Below are 15,105 nucleotides of genomic sequence, written 5' to 3'. Positions count from 1 at the left end.
TGTACCCAATTGCAGGAATCCAGATGTGTGACAGTGAATCCGCATGGATGCCAGAGCCTTCTCCGTAGTGGCATTGGACAGGCAGGTTAATGATACAGCAGATGAGACCACTGCTAAGGCTGGACTAAAGCCCACAGCTTGGTCTGGGCCTGAACCATGCTTCCTACAGTTTCCTTGATCTTAGAGTATCCTATTGAATACAAACATCCCACTCATAAGGGGTCAGGGAGTCTTCTTCCACAGACCAGCTCCAAGGAGCAGAGAGAGAAGGCAACTGCGTGAGCTTTTCAAGGGAAGTGAAAGCTGATCTGAATAAGCCTTTTCCTGGTCGAGCTTCCTCCAGCTTGCACCTGTCAGGGTGCCTGACCTTCGGGCTTCGTAGAATGGCCATGCAGTGTGGGTGCTTCAGGTCGGTCTGGACCCTGGAGCAACCTGGAAAGGAGCAGAGGGTGCTGGAGGCCAGTGGAACGTGGGGAGGCACTGAGACAAGGGACATGTGCGGTGGAGGGCAAGAGCTGAAAGGCAAAGGTCACAAGACAGGCTTGCTTGTTCACAGAGATTTGCTGCTGGAGAACCGAAGAGTTTTGTCCGGCACACGAGGGCAGAGACTAGATCTTCCTTCCCTCTGAAGTTTGTGTGTACTCAGGAAGGCCTCTACCTCTACACAGGCTGTGCTGGGTACCTTTTTAAAGGTTCCTGGTACACCATGCTAGTTCATCTCAGAGTTCCTGGTAGTCTGGCTGTTCTCAGACTCGTGGAATTAGTGGTGATCACAGTGGGATTATAGGGATAGTCAATGCTTAGAGAGGGACATAAGAGGCTTGGAGGCTAGAATTCCCCAGGTGTTCTGCTTGATGGAGTACCTGGGGTACATATAGTTTTCTAAAGCTGTATACATGATATGGGCTTACTTGACATCACCCCTTTCACATTTTAGTAAGAACGATAAGCAGTTAGTGGAGTCCGAGTATTTCCTCCACCTAGGGGGGTGGCCATGTGTCCTTAGCCATGTTCCTCAAGATCCCCAGGCTTTAGCTTTGCTCCTGTGAAACATCGTGAGAAATACATGATGATGTGTAGAAGTCTTCAACGTAACATGTGTAGCTCAGTAGGAGGAATTGTGTCCCAGGTGTCTCTGATGACTGACAGTCTGTCACCTGCTCTGAAACTGTAGAACATAGTCTGGTCACCAGGGTTTTGGGGACTGTACTGAGAGCAGTGATTCATTTACCCACCAGTTTATTGTATTTCTGGCAAATGCTGGGCACATGCCGGGTACTGGAGATTATGACAGGTCTGATTCCTTCCCTCCTTGCTTGTTTATTGTATTTCTGGCAAATGCTGGGCACATGCCGGGTACTGGAGATTATGACAGGTCTGATTGCTTCCCTCCTAGCTTGTTGTGCTGCCCTCACTGAACTGGCTCTTAATGATACCAATGCCCACCAAGTGGTCCAGGTAAGAACATCAGGACCAAGTGCCCTTGGGTTGCAGTTTGTATTCCAGCACATTGGTTTGAGGACCCATCATGTAATTTAAAAACTATTTTAACATTTCTTCTTTAGCTTATAGAATTCCAGTTTATATTTTTGTCCTTAGTTAACTCAGTTGTATTATGCTCTAGTCTGCTTTCATGTTATAATAAAACACTGACTAAAAGCAGCTTCTGAGAGGTCAGGGCCTATTTAACATACACTTCCAGGTCACACTCCGTCCCTGGGGAAATCAGGGCAGGAACTCAAGGTGGGAACCTTGAGGCAAGAAAGGAAACAGAGGCCATGGGAGAGTGCTGCTTACTGACTTGTTCCCTCTGGTGTGTGCTCAGCCTGCTTTCTTGTACACCCCAGAACCACTTACCCTGGGGTGACAATGCCCACAGTGAGCTGGACCTACCTAAATCCACTAACAATCAAAAGCATGAACTCCGCACACTCACAAGCTAGGCTGAGTGAGGTAATCCCCCACTGAGGCTCCCTCAGGTAACTGGGCTGTGTCAAGTTGACAGCTGAAGTAACTCTTCCTGGCCTCACTTGTGGTCCGTTCATTCAGGCTCTTTCGGGGTAACTCCCTCGTGTTGAGTTTTACAGAGGAAAGGACTAGCAGCTGCGGAATCACCTTCAGAATGCATGGTGGCAGTGGCGTGAGATAAAGCCCATACATAGACAGCATGACGGGGGAAAGTGGTGGGAAGAACAGCCAGGTTGGGCACAGTTTCTGTTGTCATGACTGGTCGGGTTCGCTCCCAGAGGGGGAACATGGTTCCACCTCTCCTCATGAATAAAACAGAATTATAAAATAATCTACAGGATGGCTATGGCTGTAGTGGTAAGATTCGTGGAGGTGGATAAGATGCCATATACTCACAGCTGGCAGAAAGCTGAAACAGGCTTTTTTCACCTCCATGTATGTGTCAGAGCAGTCTAAAACAGTGCTGTTCCACAATTAACTGGATTTCTTTAAAGTTTGTCCTTCTTTGTCATTGTCTTTTTCTTAAAAATACTTATTTTAAAATGATTAATCTCTGTGTATTATTTAATTATCAAAACAAAAAGGGAGAAAGTATGTTTTATAGTTTGAATTTGGTAGTTTTGGAATGTATATGTACCTGTGTTTTCCTGTGTCTGATCATTCATGTGTGTGGGTACGCATGCATGTGTGTGTGTAGGTCAGAGGAAGCATTCATCAGGAGATGTCTGTCCACTGTTTTAAATTAACATAAAAAATGATGCATGTATGTGTATGTCTGCCTGTGGGTTTGTGCCCATGAGAGTGCAGGTGCCTTCGGAGTCCAGAGGGGGCATTGGATCCCCTGGAGTTGGAGTTACAGGTGGTTGTGAGTCACCGACTTTAATGCCAGAGACCAAACTCTGGTCCTCTGCAGGAGCAGTGTGTGCTTTTAGTTACCAAACTGGCCTTCCATCCCCAGCCTTGTTTCTGAGGCAGGGTATTTCATTGGCACAGGGCTCACTGACTCGGCTAGACTGGCTGGCCAGTGGTCTGCAGGGGGCTCCTATCTTGGCTTTTTCAGCACTGGCATTACAAGTGAGCCCCCTCGGCCAGCCAACTACTACTTTTTTTTTCATCTTCGGTTCTGGGGACTGAACTCAGGTCTTCATACTTGTGTAGTATCGCTGACTGCACTGTCACTCCAGCCCAGAGTTTGACTACGAAGATGTTTGAATTCCTTTATCCTGTCCCTTCATATTCTCCCACTCTTTGTTTTGGTAATATTTAAATCATTTCAAATTTATGTAGTTTAGTACATAATATTATCATATAATTCTACCTTGAAAAACTTAAGCTTGTCTGTAGTCTTTGGCATTTGAAAGTATTACATTAACAGTTTTAGTCCTTACTGTCTGTTTAGGCTGTTGTAAGGCCCTTTTACTGCTTCTGAATGCTTGTCTCTCTCTCTAGTATTGCTACTGGTCACTGATACATGGCCTCTTTATTTTTCCAGGAAAATGGTGTATATACAATAGCAAAATTAATTTTACCAAACAAACAAAAGAATGCAGCAAAAACCATTCTACTACAGGTAACGAGCCAGTCTTTTGCTTTTTATCTCAAGGTATTGAAATCTGGGGAGCCTTTGATAAGAGAATCTGTACTTTTTGTTTAGCTGAGTATTGGGCTCTGTGCAGCTGGAAGGGAATGTGCTCAGTGATGGAGTCAGGGTGGAAATCAGTGACTCCAAACAGCATGAAAAGCCCATCAGTAGTTCCTTTGTGTGTATGACTTATGTGGCTTATTTGGTGACTTCTTTGTTCACCTGTTGGTTGTACTTTTAAACGAGATTTCATCATACACCAAAATATAACAACAATGTAAAAGTGGTTGTCATCTTTAAACATGAACCACAGTCACCAACATTTTTGTCTTTGAAGAGGAAATCCCAGGAAATGGACTTTGATGGATGAGAAGGGATTTAAAAGGGGACAGGGAGCCACTGGACACAGCTGCTCCAGGGTGGCAGGGATTTCCATGGGATTGTTATTAGCAGGGCAGAAGTGGAGAATTTAGAGGGTACTTGGGGACAGGTGAGCTGCTGAGTGGCTTGGGTTGTGTGTCTTAAAACAGAGTGTCAAAGGCAAAGAGTAGGCACACTTATGTAGGATCTTTGTGCTTTTCTGGGGGGTGAGCATTAGGGACTGTGTTCCCAGTGACACCAGAATGACAAAGGTCACTTTTGTGGAGTTGCAGTTTATTATTCTTCTAAGTCATTTACAAAAGGGAGCAAAGCTACTTTGAAGGCCAGTGTTTGAGGGGATAGGTGTGTTTAGCTTTGCTTAGACATTGTACAATGCACAGGTGCATGAAGATATCATATGCTTCCCCATAATTATGTACACTTTCCATGTTTTTATGTGTGTGTTCAAAAGGAAGGTCATTCTAAAAAGGACTTTAATATTGTCATCTAGCATAACGGCCAGATTTTCAGAGCCTCTTGCTACTACTATGTGCAGCCAGGCAGGGGTTTTGGAAAGCTACTATGAGAACATAGGAAAGCTGGGCTTCTCTAATGCATTCAGATACATGACACTGCCCTTGGACAGCACAGTCAGTCAGAGTTGTCATGAGCACGAGCTTTGGTAAGCCAAGACAGGTTTTAGAACCCCATCTAGAAAGGGTTCCAAGGAGTACAGTTCTCCACCATTTCCCCAGGCTCCTTTATGTCCCTTTATTTTCTGTCAGACTCTGGGCAGCTTTGTTTGGGCGTTCTATGTTCAGATCATCAATTTTATGAAATGATCCCAGGTTTCCAGAAGACCATAATCACTCCACTGGTGGTCTGGGTCACAAGTGTACCTGTTACTGCCCCCGCCCAATCCCACCATCCTAGTCAGGGTTTTTATTACTGTGGTAAAACACCATGACCAAAAGAAAACTGGGAAGGAAAGGCATCAGCGCAGGAACTCAGATGGGCCGGAAACCTAGAGGCAGGAGCTGATGCAGAGGCCATGGAGGGGTACTGCTTACTGGCTTGCTCCCCACGGTCTGCTCAGCCTGCTTTCTTATAGAACCCAAGACCACCAGCCCAGGGATGGCACCACACCTCTGCCATCAATCACTAATAAAGGAAATGCCCTACAGCTGGATATTATGGAGGCATTTTTTCAATTGAGGTTCCCTCTTATCAGATGATTTTAGCTTTTGTCAAGTCGACACAAAACTAGCCAGGGCATGCTCCCCCCCCCCATTTCTTTTCTCCTTGTGTTCTCTCCTCCACTCCTCTTCCTTCCTACCCCATCCCCTCTTCTTCCTTCTGCTCTCTCTTTCTCCCTTGCAGGATATTAGAAGTTTATTTTCTTTACATATGAAAATATTTAACTGCATTTGTTTACTTGTGTGTGATTATGTGTGTAGGCAGTCATGCCATGGAGCATATTGGATGTCTAAGAACAGTTTGTCACCATGTGGGTCTTGGGGATCAAACTCAGGTCTTCAGGATTGACAGCAAATGCCTTTACCCACTGCGGCATCTTGCTGGCCCCAGAAAATTGCTTTTCTCAGTTAAAGCACTCAGGCCTCTTTGCAAGCCTTCTGATGATCAACTGTCCATTGTTCTATTTGGAGATTGGTTAGGACTTTTATTCAGGAGACCAACCTGTCACATTTGAATCCAGTGTGCCTGTTACTGTTTTTATGTGCAGTAGTTTCTAGTGGTTAGAAACCGTATGAACAGAGAATGTGAACCCTGAGTTCCTGGAAGTCTTTTTTGTATGGCTTCCTGGGCAGAGGACTATTATTTCTTATCTCTCTGCTCATTTTGTACTTTCTAGAAAGGAATCAATGGCCAATGTGGAGTAAACAGGGCCACATCTCCAGCATGTCACAGCACCAGCCCTGTAGACAGGAGAGGGACCCCAGAGTTGGTGCTACTTTTCCTGTTTATGGGCTTGGCCTGCAGCGTAGGCCAGCCACGCACAGGGAAGCCTCTGTAATGTCTGCTCCCGGTAACTCTGCACTGAAATGTTTGTATTTGCTGGGCTGCCCTTTAACTGTCCTCTCTTTGTCCTAGTGTTATGCATTCAGAGCCCTGAGGTTTCTCTTCAGTATGGAAAGGAACAGGCCACTCTTTAAAAGGTATGATCTAGAAGTGACGTGGGTGTAAAAGGTGTGAGCTGGAAGTGATGTAGGTGATTATTAAACCGAAGCTCTGGTTGGGCCAGCCTGGTTTATCACTCTTAACAAGGGACTGTGGGAAGAGGATGGCTCCATGCAAGCCATGCCTCTCTAGACTTTTTTTTGTGTGTGGTTTTTCGAGACAGGGTTTCTCTGTGTAGTTTTGCACCTTTCCTGGAACTCACTTTGTAGACCAGGCTGGCCTGGAACTCACAGAGATCCGTCTGCCTCTGCCTCCCGAGTGCTGGGATTAAAGGCGTGCGCCACCACTGCCCAGCCTCTCTAGACTTCTTAGACTCCACCGATTTAACAGCTTTTGCAGCCACCTCACAGGCCACGTGACAGTTGACTGCATCAGCACAACACCTCAAACCATGTAACTGCTAAGGCTCTGCTTGTAACTAAGAGTATCAACACCGTGAATGGATTGAATCAAAATACGTACTTGTTGTTGACCATTCAGAAGTTCCAAAGTTAGTCTCGTCATTTCCCCTTACCAACCAAGAGTTTGTTTAGGTGCCCTTGAGAGGCTGGGACTCAGGACTGGGCCAGAAGTGAGTTGAGTATGGAAAAACAGGCCTTAGAAAGCAAACACATTAAACATATAGGGCATGCACACCATTTGGACAAAATCCAGGTCCACAACCTTGTGTACCAGAATTTTATTGATGAAGGAAGTCTGGATGTCAGATCAAATCCTTTGTTGAGAAGGTGTGGTTCACTCTATATTGTTGCTTTATTTTCCTGTGACATTTGAATTTAGGGGAAAAGAAAAGAAAATTATTTATTATAAACTTTCATTTCATGGCCCAAGGCCATCCATTTTAATGAACTCAAACATTTTAAGAGGCCATTGAAGCCAGTACTTTGGAAATGCATAATTCTCTCCATTTTTTCAATTACTAGTATTTTATTTTTATAAAACATATAATTTAAAAATTAAAAGTATATTTACATCCTGGGGTTAAGTTTAGAACTATAATAAATGACTTCATGTAAGTGCTAAATACTTTGTAAATACCCAACAAATATCCTCTTTGAATACACTTAGTGTGTGTACCACCAAATAGATTACAAACAAGGCCATGGCATAATCTGTTTCAGCTGCATTGCCTTTTATTGTCATAGAAACAAATAATGTGAGATCCACCCCTCCCAATTTCTAAGTGTGAAGTACAGAGCAGGTAACTACAGCACAGTGTTGTTCAGTGGGTCTTTAGAACATTGCTCTTCGTCTTTGCTTACTCTGCGGGAAATATAGCTACAGTATAACTTTGCATGATAAGACAGAGCACGTTATTTCCGTACTCTGCTGATAACCTAGTGAAATTAGGTTGGTTGTTAGGGTTAACTGGTGAGTGAGCTGCATCCAGAAGGGAAGCAGTGGCTCACTGTTCCCAAGCTCCACATTAAGTGTGTGTGTTTCCCTGTAGGCTTTTTCCCACTGACCTGTTTGAGATCTTCATTGACATAGGACATTATGTTCGTGATATCAGTGCCTATGAGGACTTGGTATCACAGTTGAATTTGCTATTGGTAAGTCTCGAGTTGTAAAACTTTGGGCAGGCTGCTCTGTGGTCAGGATAAAATAACAGCAACCCATTTCCTTTTTATAACTTGGTTAGGAAGATGAACTAAAGCAAATTGCTGAGAACATTGAGAGCATCAATCAGAAGAAAGCACCGCTGAAGTACATAGGCGACTATGCTGTGTTGGACCATCTTGGAAGTGGCGCTTTTGGCTGTGTTTATAAGGTGATTCTGCCCTGGGAAAGAGTTCTCAAATTTCAAAACAAACTTGAAATCACACTTGGATGTCCATACTCATTTTAACTAGAGTCCTTGTCACTGAAAACTAGAGAATAAATAGAAATGAAAATGAGAATGATTGTTTTTGTCCAACAGGGAGTGGTAATGCTGTGGGTGTTGCCTTGGCTCTCAGCTCTAGTAACTGCTCACTGACTGAGACAGGGCGTCTTCACCTTTCACAGGAAAATAGTCAATACAGGTTGTCTCAGTGCATGACATAGTTTATACATTTACACCAGTGTTTCTGCTCCTCACAGTGAAGTCTTACTGAGTACTGCAGGAGGGACCAAACCAGAAGATAACAGACCTGAGCTTAGCTTAGTGTAAATGCTGCTAGAACAGTTGTTCTCATCTTCCTAATGCTGTGACCCTTTAATACAGTTCCTCACATTGTGGTGACCCTGCCTTAGTTAGGGTTTTTGCTGTGGAGAGACACCATGACCATGGCAACTCTTATAAAGGAAATATTTAATGGGGGGGGGGCTGACATTTTCAGAGGTTTATTCCATTGTCATCATGGTGGGACCTGATGGTGTGCAGACAGACATGATGCTGGAGAAGGAGCTGAGAGTCTTACATCTTGACCCACAGGCAATAGGAAGTGGTCTGAACTAGGTGTAGCTTGAGCATAGGAGACCTCAAAGCCCGCCCTCACAGTAACACTTCCTCCAATTAGGCCATATCTACTTCAACAAAGCCATACCTACTCCGATAAAATCATACTTCCTGATAATGCCACTCCCTTTGGGGGCCATTTTCTTTCAAACCACCACAACCCCTAACCATAATTTTATCTCATTGCTACTTAATAGCTGCAATTTTGCTACTGTCACTTCACTGAATCGTAATGGAATCGTAATGCTTCCAGGGCATCTGGAAGCAACCCCTGGGAAAGGGCCGTTCGGCTGAGAAGTGCTGAGCTAGAATCTCATGTTATGGCTTGGTTAACTGTGTGATTTTGTTATTCTAGTTCATCTGTCTTTGTCTTAACCCTCAGTTCTCATCCGAGTATTCAATTACATTTTTTGTTGTTTCCTTATTTTAGGTTAGAAAACGTAGTGGTCAAAATCTTTTAGCAATGAAGGAGGTCAATTTACATAACCCAGCATTTGGAAAGGATAAGAAAGACCGAGACAGCAGTGTGAGGAACATCGTTTCTGAATTAACAATAATTAAGGAGCAGGTAAATATTTGTCCTATTTCTGAGATGTCTCTGACATAAATGTCATCGAGCTTGAGCTCTTGTGCTGTTCTTTTTTTTGTTTTTTTGGTTTTTCGAGACAGGGTTTCTCTGTGTAGCTTTGCGCCTTTCCTGGATCTCGCTCTGTAGACCAGGCTGGCCTCGAACTCACAGAGATCCGCCTGGCTCTGCCTCCCAAGTGCTGGGATTAAAGGCGTGCGCCACCAATGCCCGGCTCTTGTGCTGTTCTTATCCATGCTGTTCATAATCCGGTTCAGTGTGAAATGCTGGACATTGGTGCAGTGATATTTTTACCAATGTTTTTCCTAAAGCTTGTTATTGAGGTATGGAAACTCTTTTAGGAGTTTATAGCAGGGCCTTGGATGCAAAGCAATTGAGCTTACAAGCCAGAACACACCATGGATGAGAAGCCCTCCTGTCTTCATCATGATCACATTCAGTGCTTAGCTACCGAGTTACTACACGGGAATGGGTGGAGTTTCCAGCCTCAGTGCTTGGTTCCCAAGCTGCTACACAGGCAATGAGAAAGACTCCCAACCTCCATCCAACTTCAGCGCTTGGTTCCCAAGCTACTTACTACACAGGCAATGAGAAAGACCCCCAACGTCAGTCAAGTAAAGCCAAACTGCTGACACCCCCAGTCTGACTTGTTAAATCTAGAATGTGAGTTTTGTTTCCTTTTTCTTTTCTTGACCAGCCTTGTGTAGTCTAGGCTGCTCCAAAGCTTGCTGTGCAGCCAAGGGTAACCTTGACCCCTCCTTCTGGCTCCCTGTCCTGAGTGCTGGGATTAAAGGTGTATACCACTATCCTCAGGGTTACTCTCGTTAGCACAAGCACTGTATGCTGGTGTGATATAATAGCTCAGTTAGCTGTGATCATGAAGAATTATTTGAGGAAAAAAGAACACCTGTCAGAAGAGAAGTGGGATTTCTTTTTGTGATCCAAGAACATGCTGGTTTCTTTCAGCCTTCCTTATGTGTATGTCCTGGGAAACTCTCAGTCTCCCTGCTCTGTTCTCTTCCATCATATTTGCGTGGTGTCAGGGCTGGAGCATGAAGAACCGCAGTCATGGTCCTTATTCGATGAAGTTTGACATCACTAAGTTACAACCGATCACTAAGAGCATTGCTGACTTTCATGCTTCAATGGATTAGATTTTCAGCAGCTATCTCATCCTTCCACAGAGTCTCCTGTTCTGTACAGCACAAGCTCAGAATGTGACTTTGATCTGAGTCCATGTTTTGCTTAGGTCCCAAAGCTGGATCTACCCTTGCTCATGAGCTAGGGCCAGAATATTGTTCTGTTTGTTGGCCTGGTCCCATATGGTTTAAAAGCTGGAGTCACTTGTGAGCTGATGAGGGTACAAATTTGTTTAAGTGCGTTTCCTATGAAAAAGTGTCCAGGAGAGGCCAATGAGGATGCTTGTTTAGACTGTGAGGTCACTCAAGATTGTACACTTGGTCCCTCACTGTGGAAACAAGCCACTTGAGCCTAAAAGGAGGAAGTCATGAGGGCAGGAGGCTGGAATGGGAGGTCCTGTTTGTTAAGAGATGACAGTGAACCCGCAGTGTCACAGAGGCTCCAGACCAGCAGGCTCAGAGAGGCGGTCTCACACGCTGGTGGGTCACTTTTACATATAACAATCTGAAGAGAGTGGGCAAGTTGGTGTTGTTCCCTGTTTCATGCTTCTCCTGGTGACACATTTACATCCCAAGTGGGAAGGAGAGCAGGAGAGACAGTCCCAGGGTTAAAGGCTCACACGTGGAGTCTGCAGACTCCTTTTGCACTCACAGCTAAGCGCTGAGGGACAGGCGCACTCCTGGGGGTAGGCGAGGCTGAGAGATGTCACCTTTGCCTGGGAAACCACATCCAGCTGCTCCGTTGCTACTGATGTGAGCTGCTGGGTTTCATGGTTAGCAGCTAGCTGGGCCCTGCTCAAAGGGATATACAGAGAGAGGTGCAACACATTTATACACATAGTGGCAATTCTTATGAAATTAGACACTTGTCCTAGAAACCAATAGTTGCAGAAATAAATAGTTGCAGGCATTTTTACATTTTTCTCCTTTTAGACAGGTTCTCCCTTCATGTGTAACTGAGGCCTGGCATTGGGGCCATTAAGTTCTAAAATTCTCTACTCTAAGTTAGGAAGTGCAGCAGTTTCTAGCCTCATTTACATAGCCATAGAGGACACTGAAATTTTTATTAACTTAAAAACAACAAAATGTAAGTCATCAAAATCTTAAATGGTAGCTGACAGTCTGAGATGTAACTACAGATTACAAAATCTAAGTGGTTGTGGAAAAAAATGTGTGTGTTTGAAACAATCTGATAAATGTATGTTATTTATTTTCTTACAGCTTTATCATCCCAACATTGTACGTTATTATAAAACATTTTTGGAAAGTAAGTATGAATTGTGTTTCTAATTAAGGAAATATACCTTTGTTATTTATAAGATTTGTCATACGATAAACTCACTCAGCTATTTTCTTTACTCTTTCATGATTAACAGTCATCACTTTCTCAGGCAGTGAAATAATTTCATAAGTGATAGTCTGAAAATAGTTAAAAGTATTTTGATCCCCACCGTAGAGAGGCATGGTGTAAACAAAACAAAATAATTAAATTATCGTACAGAAGAATGAACTGGATATGATCAAGAAGAAAAGGAACCAGCCGTTGATGGTTCTTTTTGTCTAGCTCACGGCAGCTCGTGTAGCAGCTGGCGGCAGTCTCCACCCGAATAAAATGGAGTAGACTTCCCCTTCCAGGTTTTTTTCAGTAGGTGCCACCAGGTGGCGTCGGAGTCCTGGCGGAGCCCACTAGCTGGGCGGCTTGTTTCCTGCCGATGGGATGGAGAACACAGTCAAAACCTTTAGACAAAGCCAAGCTCAGTCACTTGTTTACAAGTGAAGTAAGTATTGAAACTTAACGATCTGTAACATAAAATTATCCCGAAGTATTTCCGCGTGAAGGAAGGTTGACGGCCACGCGGGCAGTAGCTGTAGGGGCTCAGTCCCTGCTGCGTCACCAGTGCTGATACTAACCTTTGCAAACTGGGAGGTGGTGGTGCACACCTTTAATCCCAGAACTCCTGAAGGAGAGGCAGGCAGATCTGCATGAGCTTGAGGCCAGCCTGGTCTATATTCCAGGATAGCCAGGGCTACACAGAGACCCTGTCCCAAAAGAAAACAAAAAACGTTCTGTGTGCTGGGGCATTTGTTATGGTTTTACCCATTTCTCTTCTCTAGATGACTTAGAGTCACTCCTGCCTCTTTAGTGGCTAGTTCTTGATGTTGGGATAATTTCCGGTAATTAAAGAGATGAGAATTAGCTTCTGACTTATACTGAGGAGATAAATACAAGTCATTACAAAAGCAAAACAAAACACTTTAAAAACCAGACAGCTTCTAAAATGAATTGGAGGTAACTTAAAATATGTAAACTATGATGCATCAGGTTATAAATTACAGTGACGACTCTAATGTGAGGAGATGAAAATAAAGCTGTAGCTGAGCTCAGCGCAGACTATACGTATTTCACGACACGGTGAAACCTTGGAACTATAGATGTCTGCCAGAGAGACATTAAATAACAGGGTTTATCCACGCTGTGCATCCCCATGAGAGCCAACAGGAAGAGCAGTATGTGTGCATTCATTTTCCCACGTCAGAGCGGAAAAGTCAGCAACGTGGCAGTACAAGAGGTGTAGCCCTTTGCTGATAAGTTGTGTGTGTGTGTGTGTGTGTGTGTGTGTGTGTGTATTTTTGTACATCCAACAGTCAGAAAAGACACATGTCACAAGCCATTGTTAATAGTTCAAATTGGCTTTAGATGAAGGTATGCAAAACAACAACAACAACAACAACAACAACAAAAACAAACCAAATAGCATTAGCTAACAAAAGCTTTGTAAACCATAAAACAGAATCAGAGTCCAGGTCTCCCTGCTCAAGAGAGGCCTAACAATGGTTTCTGTCATGGGTGATTGTGTCTGTCCCTGGAATGTCACAGTGTGATCCTAGGGTAAGCTTCTATGACATAGTCTATGAGACTGTAAGAAATGCAGTTTACAGTGCAGTTTTCTGAATGTCTTATTTGATCTGAGGTACTAAGAGGCAGGACCTGTGACTTAGGACGGTTGGCTTGTTGTCTTTGGCACCTTCCAGCCATTCCTCATGATTACACTTACCAATGTAAACTTAAGTGGGGAAAGTCTGGAGCCAGAAGTTGCTGCTGGGCTGTGATGGCCCCAGTCCTGCTCTGTACTCTGCCAGAGTTCAGTAGATCCTACCACTTATTCTCTGCATGCTCTTTGGAAACCATAGCTTCTCATTTGTGAAGCCTTTCCAGGGTTCTGTGTTGACTTTAAGTTTCTGTGGCCCTTTTGTGTCTTTGGGTAGATGACAGATTATACATCGTTATGGAGCTCATAGAAGGAGCCCCACTTGGAGAGCACTTTAACTCTTTGAAGGAAAAACAGCAGCATTTCACTGAGGAAAGACTGTGGAGAATATTTATTCAGGTACACCCTTCTTTGAAATTTTCATTACACAGCAAAGTTCTGAGCTGCCTTACAGATGTACCGTTGGTTATGTATACAGTGGGGAATCAATTTGCTTTCATTCTTATTTCAAGTTGTGCTTAGCTCTTCGGTACCTACACAAGGAGAAGAGGATTGTCCACAGAGATCTGACGCCAAACAACATTATGCTGGGAGATAAGGACAAAGTGACAGTTAGTAAGTATAAACGTCTTAAACTTTTTAACTGAAGAACCCCATTTCAGAGCAGTGGCATATGGTCAGTAGAACTTTGGGCATGGATAGAAACATTCTCTCTGAATTGTCCAGTGGAGTAGGCACTTGACACTTGACACTTTTGGCCTGTGTGACAGAGGAAATGGCCTTTTAGATTTATTAAATTTTGAGCTGGATGTAGGGATCCGCACCTGTAATCCAGTCCTTGTAAGGTAGAGACAGATGGAACTAGAGTTCAAGGCCAGCTTAAGTTACATAATAAGTTTGAAGCTAGCATATGCCACATGACATCCTTTATCAAAAAGCAAAATGAAAACAAAGACAAAATGCTTTTGTTAAATTTTAATTACTTTCCACATCCGTGAGAGAATAGTGTTCACACAATATTGGATAGCGGCAATGCTGTTCTAAATGACTGGTTTGCTCATCTGAGAGAATGCAGTGCTCTTAGGATGCTCCCTGTGTAATTCCTCAGTTAATGCTTCCTGAGTTTTTTCTTTCTAGCTCATGAAGAGTAGCTTTGATAATTAACACATTAAGCACATTGCTTTGGATCATTTTGTCACAGTCTGTCTTACAGGTAACAGACTTACAGGGCTACAAAAGTACAGCCATTTGTATACTTTCATATCCTTGGTTTTGTTGTTGTTGTTGTTTTCATCTACAGCAGAAAAGCCGTAATAGTAGATCAAATTTCATTGATTAAGACAGGTCTTGGTGGTGTACACCTTTAATCCCAACACTGGGGAGGCAGAGGCAGGTAGATTTCTTTCAATCTGAGGCAAGCCAGGCCTATGTAGTGAGACTCTGTCTTCAAAAAATAAATGAATAAGTAAAAAAAAAAAAAATGACAATAAAAATTAAAAAATTTCCCCCTAAATTAGTAGCTTTATTTTTACCCCTACATTTCCCTATCTTTCTATGGTGAACTACTCTTTAGTTTAGATTGACATGTTACCTTTCTTCTCTTTTCCCCTGAGCTCTTTTGCTTGTCATTTGAAGTATTTATGGGTCACCAGCTACAAGGGGGAGGCGCTGTTCCTGTAGATTTGTAGTCTCTACACAATTTTTCTGAGATCCCTACAGTAGAAGAGTGTTTGAGAACACATTGCTAGGATCTGGAGGCTTACCTATGCATCCCTGTATGAAGACACCGGAGAACACAGCAAATTCTACAGAAGTGGATGATAAAGGGTGCATTTAACACA

General features: G+C 43.5%; 1 protein-coding gene across 3 annotated transcripts in view; it reads left to right on the top strand.

The window, feature by feature from the left end:
• Nek10 (NIMA related kinase 10) overlaps window positions 1-15,105 on the top strand; it is a 196,950-nt gene that overhangs the window by 46,202 nt on the left and 135,643 nt on the right. For all 3 annotated transcript variants that reach the window (XM_059274196.1, XM_059274195.1, XM_059274197.1), the window contains exons 14-22: window positions 1,397-1,458; window positions 3,461-3,538; window positions 6,023-6,087; window positions 7,560-7,662; window positions 7,752-7,880; window positions 8,980-9,117; window positions 11,496-11,541; window positions 13,542-13,663; window positions 13,777-13,879. In XM_059274196.1, the coding sequence (XP_059130179.1) occupies window positions 1,397-1,458; window positions 3,461-3,538; window positions 6,023-6,087; window positions 7,560-7,662; window positions 7,752-7,880; window positions 8,980-9,117; window positions 11,496-11,541; window positions 13,542-13,663; window positions 13,777-13,879 (846 nt within the window). The remainder of the gene's footprint in view (window positions 1-1,396; window positions 1,459-3,460; window positions 3,539-6,022; window positions 6,088-7,559; window positions 7,663-7,751; window positions 7,881-8,979; window positions 9,118-11,495; window positions 11,542-13,541; window positions 13,664-13,776; window positions 13,880-15,105) is intronic.

The sequence above is a fragment of the Peromyscus eremicus genome, chromosome 9 (assembly GCF_949786415.1).
Source record: "Peromyscus eremicus chromosome 9, PerEre_H2_v1, whole genome shotgun sequence".
Classification (NCBI taxonomy): Eukaryota; Metazoa; Chordata; class Mammalia; order Rodentia; family Cricetidae; genus Peromyscus; species Peromyscus eremicus.
Note: the sequence above shows the minus strand (reverse complement) of the source record. Positions and strands in the feature narration are given on the sequence as shown.